We start from the raw sequence: 12,177 nt of genomic DNA on the forward strand, positions 1-12,177 counted from the left end.
GAATTTAAGTCAACTTTCCCCTAACTGCTGGTATTAACTGCCTATTAACTTGGGAAAGTCACTTCCCCCTTGATTTGGTTTATAAGCATAAAATCTCTTTTTACGTGCAAAAAGTACAAACACCGATGAAAGAGCAGCTAAATAAAAGATGCTATTGAGCACAACAGAAAAATTCCAATAATTCTTTACAAGGATGACACAGGGACAGTTCTCTCTTCCCAAAGTACTTTAAGATTATGTTCTCTCATTTTGGTAACTTAAATCTGGAAGTATACAAATATGAACAACAGGAAACAAAGAACAGTGTTTAATTCACCAGTGCACAGTGAAACTACCAAAGCAAAGAGGCTTTGTGTTTAAGAAAAAAATAGCATAGAGGAACCCATTTTATAACCAGCAACCTTACAAATTTCTAATTTTTGAAGTCTGCTTGATAGTGCTAACATTTATGACAAACTGTAAAGATATTTGTACATATTCAGAAAAGTGGTTCAAGGTGGCACAGTCCTGCCTTTGGTATACAAATGGATCTATTTTTTGCCACAACACTGACACAATTATAACATGCTATTGTCAACTCACCTCTCCAATCTGTTCTCCAATCATACTAAGGTGCTACCCTGCTGCCATCCTGAATGCCAAAGTGTAAAGGCAGACTTAGTGCTCAGAACGTCTCATTCAATAACCTAGGTTGATTTATAATTGAAAGAAACAAAAACAGATTTCAATTCAATATTATACGATGACTGCAGCAGAGGGGAGCAGGGAAGAGAATGCTTTCCCAATAGCCCTTCCAGCAATCAAGATGATATAACCCATATCCTATACATGGTAATTTTCCAGAAGGAAATGCCCTTTACACTTTGCCCTTCAATCAGAGCAAACATATAGATAAGGTAAAACAAGGACTACATTCTCACACATTATTCCATCCACAGATTGGAATCATAGTTGGAGGATCTTCTCTGGATATCTTTGCCCTCAGAGGCTAAGTATATGAGTGGAGAAAGGGCTTTGTTGGCTGTGGTGCTCTATCATCTGGTATGCTCTCCCCCAAGGACAGTTGCTTGGAGTTCTGTGTTTCTTTCTTTTCAAGCATACGCTGATGACCTTTTTGTTCCCCAGGTCTTTGTAAATGACTTCTGAATTGGTTTTATTTGGGCACTGTTATTTTTTATACTTTGACTATTGCTGTTTTGATTTCTCTCTCTTTTAATAGACTTTATCATTTCAGTAGTTCTTATTGATAGTTACACACCCTAAACTAAAGAGTGAAATGCACATCCTTTTAACCAAAACAAGTCTTGGGCAGCTTTCTGAATGTATTGATATACTATCTGTCATACCTTCATTTTCTGGGCTAGGACACAGTTTCAGAAGCATGTTAGAAAATACAATATTCAAGAAAAAGGGTCATATCCTCACAATGTTTTCCTGTGTTTAAAATCTAAAGTATAGGTAGAATTATGACAAAACTAAAGCTGCAATATGCAAAGCTTTGTGGGATTCTGATGCAGACACACAAGGAGCAGGTGAACAGTGGCTGCTCTTCCCCTCTTCCAAACTTGAGAAGTGCTTGGCATAAACAGCTGACTATGGTCCAGGCAGGCAGAATTCTCCAATGTTAAGAATGAGCCAAACTCTGCTCATACAGATTGTGTGTTCATTCTGGAGCCACTGCATTTGCGTCAAAGTGCTGAATATAATGATCAGATGGTAGAACCATGAACTATTTTTCTGCTACAGTGAGATGTGAAATTACAATGAATCCGATATTCTGAGGGAGGTTGATCTCTGCAACAAATACTTTGCCAGAGCAATAAAAGGTGGGTGCAATGCTAAAACTGAAAATATGAATCAGCTTGAATGGCATACTTTCTGGTAGACCAACTTTATCCACCCAAGCATTAGTAGAGTATACAATTCTGAAGTGCGTTAAGTCATTTGCAAGATTCAAGAGGCAAAGGGATTTCTTTCTTTGAAAAAATTACACCCATCTCAAATAGTAGGATTCATAAATAGCAGCCAAATACTGTAAATTTATTGAGAAAACCATTTTTGCAAAACTGGATTACAACTGATTTACCAAGGTGGGTTTTTTTTTTCCTTTAAATTTATAAAAGTAGATTTAACAGACCAGATTATCAGCCTGTGGCATATCTATGCAGAACTGTGGGTTTGCAAACATGACATGGAATGTATAAAAGCATCCAGGGTACTAGAAGATGACCAACTGTTAAGTATTAATGATTCACTTTTATAGCTAGCTTTACTACCTACAAAAGAGAAGGAACAGATAAATGTTATCACATCTTTAAAACACTTTCTTTTCCAGGAAAAGGGGGTTAAGAAGTTTTCATTCAAATATGAGTAGGTATCAAAAAGGCCTAATACTATTTTTATGCAAAATCAAAGTTAATAATTAGATGGTAGAAACACAATTATAAGCAACCTTAGGGGTGCAATGGTGAGTTTTCCATCTTATCCAATGCAACATTCCCCACAAAATTCAATCTAAAGCCTAATTTTTTTTTTTATAAAAAAAGGAAATATGCTGAACACCAGCATAAGATGGTTTCAGAGTGGTGGAATAAGCTTAGGGAAATTTGAACTCTAATTAAAGAGCGTCATCTCTGTGCCTTCTCCTCTGTACCTTCAAGGTGCCAGCAGCTATTTCAGCTGCTTAAATGGTGCTGCATTTCAACTTTCGCTGACATCGGAATAAGAACCATGAATCTTTGCATTCAAATAAGCTTGCCACAATTTAGTTCCACTGGTGACAAAGAAAACACAACCAGAAACTTGCTTAACATTCAAATGTTTCTTTTTACCTGTAAAACCTGAAGTCAAATCTGTTCTAAAGTTATCCTATATAACATGCATCTGTTATCTATACAGGACACAGTTTCATTTTGTGCATGTATTCTATGGTAACATTTTCAGCCAACAATGTTCCCACCAGATTCCCAAATTCATTTTTTTTTGTTTTTTAAAAACAAATTCAGCCACACCGCACCATGCTTGATGGTTCCCCCCTTCCTTCTATAGATTCCTGAGTTCATTAAGAAAAAAGTGGGGAACCACAAGCAGCACAAAATATGATTACCAAATTAAAAGTCATACCTTAAACACACATTTATATAAGCAAACTAGGATCTAATGTATGCCCAAGAAATGATAGTCTTTTAATTTGAAAATGCCTACATTGCCCTGGTTTAGTCCCAATTGCAGTTTCATGCCCCAAATTTTTCCCCATGAGAGTACATTTCGGAAACATTTCACACTTCAGTCCAGCAGAGCTGAGTGAAAAATACTTGTGGGAATACAGTAGTTTCATATCCTTGTCTAAGTAACCCCCATGAGACACTGAAAAAAGAGAATGTAAGTTTAGGGGTGGGGGTGGGAAAAGCAACCCTACAAATAAGTTATATAAAGTTCTGAAATCATCTCCACTTCTGAGGCAGCCTTACCAGTGACTTCTTGGGTTCCTTTCTCTCCCTTCCCCAAAGCACCTTTTTAGAGTAGTACAGATGTAAGAATAATTTTTACTATAGAAGCTATTTGCATCTTTTTTTCCCTCTTAAAGAATCACATTTGAATGATTATAAAAAATTATCTATTATAACAACATAGGTCCAGCTACACTGAAAAAAATTACACCGCTTATTTGAAATACATTTCAGTTTAGAAACAGGTTACTAAATAGGTCTATACAAAAAACTCTAAAATAATTCTTCTGTATTAAAATAAAGAGTGTTAGGAGAACTACTCAAATGAGATTAAGTTTTGTTTACTGTCTTTTTGCTATAATGCTTGATATTCTGCAATCACATGGCTGGCTCACTCCTAACCAGCACATTCATACATCCATCCATGCTTGCACGCAAGTGCACACACACACACACACACACACACACACACACACACACACACACCAAGAAAAGGCTGAAAAGAAATTAATGGTACACAGTGATAATTAATGCTCTGGGATTTAGTCTCACAGTCTTTCCGATTAGTACAAAGGAAACCAGGTCCGTCCCCTCTTTGAGGAGAAAGTCCGGGATATAAAAGCAAGCATACCTCATCAGCTGATATGAAATTATAAAAATTTCCACAAGTCTTAGTCATTTCAAAATCTAGAAAAGTCTACAATAAAACGTGCAAGCCAAGCTGGGCTTTTGTCCTGTCTGTTCTCCTGCGTTTGATGACCAATTTGTTGACCAGTCAATATTAATTCGAAGATCTTTCACTCTATGAGACACCACAAGTCTTCTTAGAGATGCCACACTTCCAAGCGCTTAAGACCAAGAGAATGGCAGGCAGAAGACAAAGCAGTTAGTGGTGCTGTACTGAACTGTTTTTTTCTGCTAGGTGCCGCAGGAAACTGTCCTCACCTTGGCCCCTATGATTTAAAGGCTCACTCTTAAACAGAGCTGGAGGTGGAGGTAAATGAGGAACAGGGGGGACAGGGAGGTGATGTGGATGGAGGTGAAGGTGAGAATATGGGTGGGTGATGGGGCGAGGAGGAAGCGTGCTCGCTGGGTTCATATTAATTGGAGGAGCAGGAGCAGGGGCATTATGCGTGTTCACAACTGATGGTACAGTGGCTGCAGGAGACGTTGTGACGAGTGGGATCTGGGCAGCAGGTGGCACATTAACAGGACTGGTAACACGGAAGCACTTCTCCTTGTGAGCTTTAAGCATGTTTGAAAAGCGGAACCGTTGGCCACACACGTCACATGGATATGGCTTCTCCCCTGTGTGAGTTCTGCGATGTCTCTTCATGTTGGGGCGACTTGTGAAGCTTTTGCCACAGATTTCACAAATAAAGGGCTTCTCTCCTATTAAAAATCAAACATGGAAATTTGACTTCATTCTAGGTGTGCTAAGATTACCTCAACCAGATTCAATATTTTCATTTTCAATATTTTCATTATATAACTATAATGCAAAAAAATCAACACACAGATCTACATCAAGAACCCTTCAAAAACAAAAGAAAACAACAGATAATACAATTCTGATATTCCGGCAGCCAATACTGTGGCACTCCTGAGGTTTAGCATAAAATTGAATGGAAGTGATTGAACATGCAAAAAAACAAGTCATGAAGCAGCAGAACCGTAAAAATGTGGTCAGAACCAGATCAGCCTGCCACTGGCATTGTGTGACACTGGAGAGCACTTGTGTTTTCTCTAGCTATTTCAAGTATATGACTAAATTTATGCATTAAGGCATATACTGAACTTCACGACTTAGGTGGTGCTGGACTATGTTGAATTATTGGAACCACTAAAAATATAAATTACTCTTCTTCCACCTTATTGGCTAAGCAGTGCTACTGTACCATCTTGGTTGGTGCTGTAATTATCTTCCATGCTTCTCAACCCTTTGATACCTTAAGTTCTGCACTTCTACCCCCACCACAATCCCTCTCAACATCAGAGAATCCCCCCATTCCTCCCTTTTACATATCCTTAAATCCTCACATTTTCCTCCCTCAACCCAGTTCCACTTAGCAAGATGACCACTATCATCATCATGAGTAGATGAATTACAGTTTCACGTTCCCCATCATTATCTATCCTGCTCAACACATAATCAATCTATTCCCTTCCACCAGTTCCTTCTGTGTTAGACTACATAATCATTCTTCCCCATTAAAAAAATCCTTCCTCACAGAAGTAAATATTTCTTTACTCAGCATGTGGTTGGTCTGTGGAACTCCTTGCCACGGGATGTGGTGACGGCATCGGGCCTGGACACCTTTAAAAAAGGGGATTGGACAAGTTTCTGGAGGAAAAATCCATTACGGGGTACAAGCCATGATGTGTATGCGCAACCTCCTGATTTTAGAAATGGGCTATGTCAAAAGGCCAGATGCAAGGGAGGGCACCAGGATGAGGTCTCTTGTTATCTGGTGTGCTCCCTGGGGCATTTGGTGGGCCGCTGTGAGATACAGGAAGCTGGACTAGATGGGTCTATGGCCTGATCCAGTGGGGCTGTTTTTATGTTCTTATAATGGATACATTGTGACAACAAACCTCCTCTGAACCTACCTTTTCTGTGAACTGTCTTAAGCCCTCACACCTCATTCCCAAACAGAAATAGCACAATCCTACAAGTAAGCTCTACTGAGCTCTCAAAAGTAAGCTCTCAAAAGTAAGCTCTACTGAGTTCACTGGGACTTACTCCCAAATAAGTGTGAATAGGACTGGAGCCTAAGGGCCATGTCACACACTATATTAGACACAGTTTGCCCTGCATGCTTTGCTTTTAAAAACTTTGGGAAAGCTTTCACTGGCACCAATGAAAATGAACTTAATTGTTGGAGAAATGCATTGACTTTCTTTGTATCCTTACCGGTGTGGGTTTTCATGTGCTCATCGAAGTACTGTTTCATGTTGAAGTCTTTACCACACCACTGGCACATAAATTGCTTGTGTCCAATGTGAATGCTCATGTGGGAACGGAGCTGGTACTTGTACTGAAATCTTTCATCACAGTTCTAGGACAGATAATTAGAAATAGTTCCTTCATTTGCAGAAATAATAGCTAAGGAGGCTATAATATAACAGTAGTTTAGTCCATAGTTCAGAGCATGAAACCTTCTCAATACTAATCAGGTCTGGGGGTATCAGCTTTGCTGTCTCAAAAGCAAAAGACATGCTACAGGAAAACACATCATTGGATCTTTTCTGCACAGGTTGAAATGAAATCAGCAATCTTTCAGGACTTTAAAAGATTACTGAAACATGAAAAAAATAAAGTGGGAAGGAACAGGAAATGAAACAGAAAACATTTTTCCTTTGTCATTTCAAAACCCAGATGTTCAAGATTTAAGTTCTACAAGAATTCTGAAATCACAGTATTTGTAACACTGCTATAAATAAGCCATATCTAAAATAAATAATTACAAAATTTAGTTATTAAGAGATGGGGAAGTGAACAAAAGATTTCACTGGTGTTTTATTTTTATACATAATTCAAAATCTGAGGGAAAATTATACTTCATACAAATATGAGCTGAATTTTTACTCTACACTGCTCTCACTTTCTATTTTGACCCTTCCATTATAGCAACCGCAGCTATACCGCAACATGAGGAGCTACTTGTGGGCAGTACATTTCACCATGTCCTTTCTATTTCACACTTTTGATCAGCCATGGAGATATGGTAAGATTTCTCTCTGTAGGAGATCAGATGCTACAGACGACAAGCTCAACATATGGTTATAGGTTCTCTTAAGGAGTCAACACAGGACAAATAATCTACATTCATTTTTCAAGCCCCAAATCATTCTCAACTCTATTCCCACACTGAATGAGATTTCCTACCTCACATCGGAAAGGCTTCTCTCCAGAATGCTGCAGGGAATGAACCTTGAGCGACATACTGCGTTTGAAGGATTTTCCACAGGTTTCACATGTAAATGGCATGTCTTTAGTATGTGCTGAAATGTCAAATGAGGAAACAAAGTTCATATACTAACATGAACAGTTTCACTGACATCCCACCTACAGAATATTTTATTCTAAACTCTGCCTAAGATTCCATAGGAAAATGGATAGCAACTTCTTTATCTCTCTATCCTGTCAGGCTAAATCCTCCACATCCAAGCTTTGATTGTATTTATTGTGCCTTAGAGGTCTTGAATAGGAGGTGTCAAAGGTATATTCTTCAAAGGTCTCTTTATGATTAATTTGGCAAATCTCAATAAATAAGCTTTGCCACAAAATTACCAAAGAGGAAAAGTCAGAAAATCAACCTGACTGAGGATGCTTTTTGAAAACATTCAACATTTTAGAGAAGAAATTCAGCATAAACTTTACCTACCAGATTTCTTATTACCAAAGAGAAACAGATCATTTACTGCCCAGTTCCTCTGCCCAACATCCCCCCTCATAGGTGAACGTTCTTATCCATTTTACTGGGTCAGAATCATATTATATGCAAAGGCCTTTTGATTTTTTTTAACAGAGAAGGGATCCAAATGAGCAGTACAATGACAAGGCTGCCCATTAACTGTCAGTCAAACCTATACATCTAAGGCAGAAATGGACAACTTCTGATGATCCTGTGCCAGCAGACTTACACTTACTACATTCTACAAAATGATTAAAAACTCTTACTGATGTTATATTTTCCAAATTATTATTTCTAACTTCTAGGTTAATTACATATGTTAACTTTCCTTTCCTACTTGCTCCCAACTAGCACAAATTTTCCCCTTTTTCAACTTTTATTTTGTCTCTTTTTCAGATTGTGAGCCTGAAGACAGGAACTTACAACCCCTGCCTTACTATTTCTGTACAATATCAGGTACTTTTATAAAGAAAATGATGCTGATTCTGCCAAGCCACAAGCATTATACCACTAAGAAGAGAAGGTGAGCTTAAATAGTGGGATCAAGATACAATATTCCTTAGTTTCAAACAGAACACTACCTGCCATTTTTCAGCTGCACATATAGCTTTCACACATTCGCCTCAGGAGCTCTTGTGTTTGGGTAGATATTATAAGACAAACAAGGCAGGCAGTCTGGTTTTAAAATATCAAATTGAGATGCAAAGGTCTGATTCTCTGCTCTTCCCCCACATCAACATTCTCTGAATATGAATTTCTATGAGTTTTTCCCCTTTTTGAGGCCTTAGCTGCAGACAAGGATATCAATGGCTACGTAGAAATGAATACAGTGGTACATTGTACTAGAGAGAATGTTTGTGCAAACAGTTTGGCACTTATAACACAGGAAGCACTTGCCATATTAAAGAGCGGTGCTTTGAAAAGCCTCAGGATCAAGTAGATGAAATAAAGAAACACAATACTAAACAAAAATATGGGTAGCAAAAACTCACCAACCATGTGCTTTCGCACGTGAGCCATGGTGTAGAACTTCTTTTCGCATATCTCACAGGAGAATTTTTTTTCTGCGTACCCATGGACAATCTTGATATGCTCATGGAGGGACCATAGCTTCTTGAATGATTTATTACAGGAAACGCACTGAATGAATGGACGGGATAAAAAGGTGTAATTCACACAGAACTCGTTTCAGATGCTACTAACCTGCTGTAGTGTAAAATATATGCTTGGTTATGTGTCAATACACAAAGAGGGAGATCACAATCCTAATGAAAACACTTTGCAGAAACAACTAAAATACCATCCACTTCAACGTAACATTGTTGCTGCACTGAATTCATAAAGCTTAAAAGATACAAGTTTAATCAAGAATGAAGAAATGTTCTTGGGCTGTGACGCCATCTGCTGTTGTGTCAAGAGCAGAACATCAGTTACATCCTAGTTTCAAAAATCTAATGGGTATTCACGGATTCTTTGTTCTGATGACAGACCGGTTCTGGCACGGCACATGTGGTTGGATAGAATGATAGGCTGATCTCTATTCAAGAACTAATATAAAAATACAAAGTATTTGTTTAAGGCACAAGTCAACTCTTTGGAAAGGAGAAAACTGCATTTCTGTAAGTGATTGAAAAAAGATTGATATTTCTAGCTCATAGGACTAATACACTGATGCAGATTAATGAAATACACCTCCATGAACATACATAACTCGGAAGGGTACATGATCAATAGGATGCCAGCTAATTTACACTGAAACACACTTTGGTTTGTTTAGAACATGTAAAGTCTAGAAAGCCCTATATTATATGATCAGATGAAAGTATTCAAAATGCAATACACATGTATTTCTTATCCTTGTGCAGAAACATAGAACTTTTTGTAGAAACAAGGGTATGAGGGTAGTAGGAGTAAGGGTAGGAGAAGAGAAACCAGATATATCAAAACCTTCAATTTCTTCTACCAAGGATTTATGGCAAACCTCACTTAGTAGCAAGGATTACTCTTGATTGCAAATGAGGTGAATTCTGACCAATGTATTTCATTAATTAATTTAAAAACTTTTCACAAACTAACCTTAAATAAACTTTGTAATAATTTGGTTTTATGCAGGGCTTCATGGAATTTGCTCAAAACTTAAAATTCTATGTCAAGAAAAGCTGAATACTACAACTGGAATACATTACCGAAATGCATGATGGGCATAGTTAGCAAATGTTAAAGAAATACCATTTAACATGCACAAATAATTGGAAAAAGTTTAAAGAACCTTGACAAAGTTAACCTATGTGCAGCTTAACAAGATCTTCCATGCCATATTTCTTAATTAACTACTTCACAATGCAGAATAATGTGACCTAGTTTGTGACCTTTTAATGTTCTTGCTTGCTCTCATAGCCAGGCCAGGATTCAGGAAGGTAAACATGGAGACATCAACAAATGAACTCTATTTCAGTTGTGGAAGGTATTAAGGATGCTGAGGTTGAGGATGTCCACATTGAGGTACACAAGGAGTTAAGGCTAATGGAGTGAAGCAACAGCATGTTTTACAGGTGATGTTTCTATGCCCCAACTTATCAAGACTCAAACATATGCTCAAAACGTCATGCCCAGATCATACAAAGGAAGAAATGAAACCTAGAATTGCAGAGACCTCCTTGGATGAATAAGAGGTCAGCCCACTTAGAATCTCAGTAGCAAGAACAAGCACCTGAAACACAGCAACACTGTACCAACCCCTGATAAAATTTGAGGCTTCCTTGATCCAGAGTTCTGATTTTTTGACCATGCATCTAGTTCGAGTGTGTCTGAGGAATGCCAGCTCTGTAACAATTCCTTTTATTAGACCCAAGGGATGTCACTACCCAAAAGCGCTGAAGAAGCCTACTGTAGAAGCATTTGAAGGTCTCCCTTTTAGTTCTCTAGTCCTGTCACAAATTAAAATACTATCAATATAGCTGCCTTCCTCATACTGTTCATACTGTTCCTCATACTGTTCAGATCCAGTGTTGTTAAAAATCTTGCTGACCTATCTTGTGAGCATTTGTTTTTATAAGGATTTTCTGCTTTCATCTGCATCCATAGAACCATGCTTCAGAGAGGGGCTCCTAATCTGAACTCTGCCACTTCCAGGCCCTGAGAAAAATGGACTAGCCATTGCAATTTTCTTCTAAAATTCACTCTTGCTACAGGGAGGCTTCCCTAAGACTCTGTCTAGTTCTCCAATTATAGAATAATATGTTGCTTTGACTAATCATACCTGGTACAACATAGCAGCATCTGACTTGATTAGTCCCTTACAGAAGCTCCAGATTAGAAGTCTTAGAATTAGAATGCAGATACATTTTTAAATCATAAGCAAATTTAAAGTGCAGGTAAAAACATACTGAATATTTTACCCAGAAGGTTCCAGATCTTTTATACACAGTCATTCCAGAATCATTTCAGGGCAGCCTAAACTCAGTGTTCCAAGTGGCTTAGGATAAACTTCAAATAGCTTAGTCCAATGTTTACCAAGAAGTCAGTCAGAGTTCAATGGAACTTAGCTCTAAGTGCAAAGGACTACTGCCTTAGAGTCCAACTCAGAAGCAAGTTCTACTAGTCAATGCAGCTTACTCCTAGGTAAGTGTGAATAGGATTGCAGCCTTAGTTGCTTCATTTAAGCAAAGAAATGCTTACCAAGAGCATTTGCCAGATGAACAATGCCATTTGCTGCTCAACTGCCCTTTCTGCGAATTCACCTTCTATTAATAGTGGATCACTTTCACTGTCACATATTAATACAGCATAGTGACATTTGAAAGACTGAACAATTACATGTGTGCACAAACTTACACACAGCAAAGCAAGGAGATGGATTCATTTTTCTAAAAAATCAGTTTCAACATTTAGATGCTGCCGCATGCACAGAACCTCTGAATTATGCAGCTCAAAGCTACATACTGACTAAGGCTGTATCCTATTCTCTGTTACCTGGGGGTAAGCATCACTGGCTACAATGACACTTTCTTCTGAATAGACATGCATAGGATTGGGCTTTAAGAGCGCAATCCTAACCAACTTTCCAGCACTGGCATAGCTGTGTCAGTGGGGTACATGCTTCATCCTGCAGTTTGGGGGGGGGCAGTCACAGAGGCCTTCCCAAGGTAAGGAAATGTTTGTTCCCTTACCTCCAAGTTGCATTGCCCTTATGTTGGTGCTAGAAAGTGGGTTAGGATTGCACCCTAATCAACCTAAATTTTATGTCGGTTTTGCTTTTGCTGAAGAAGTTGCATTATACCAAATGCCAAGGAAATGAATTAAATTTTGAC

The 12,177-nt window shown here is 38.3% G+C and overlaps 1 protein-coding gene across 1 annotated transcript in view; it reads right to left on the reverse strand.

Annotated features, from left to right (window-relative positions):
- Positions 1–2,006: 2,006 nt before the first annotated feature.
- ZNF652 (zinc finger protein 652) overlaps positions 2,007–12,177 on the reverse strand; it is a 37,073-nt gene continuing 26,902 nt past the window's right edge. The window contains exons 3-6 of the mRNA XM_066631215.1: positions 8,860–9,007; positions 7,339–7,454; positions 6,364–6,508; positions 2,007–4,841 (exon numbers count right to left, since the gene is read on the reverse strand). Of these exons, the coding sequence (XP_066487312.1) occupies positions 4,336–4,841; positions 6,364–6,508; positions 7,339–7,454; positions 8,860–9,007 (915 nt within the window). The 3' untranslated portion in view covers positions 2,007–4,335. The remainder of the gene's footprint in view (positions 4,842–6,363; positions 6,509–7,338; positions 7,455–8,859; positions 9,008–12,177) is intronic.

This window comes from Tiliqua scincoides, chromosome 5 (assembly GCF_035046505.1).
Source record: "Tiliqua scincoides isolate rTilSci1 chromosome 5, rTilSci1.hap2, whole genome shotgun sequence".
Lineage (NCBI taxonomy): Eukaryota > Metazoa > Chordata > Lepidosauria > Squamata > Scincidae > Tiliqua > Tiliqua scincoides.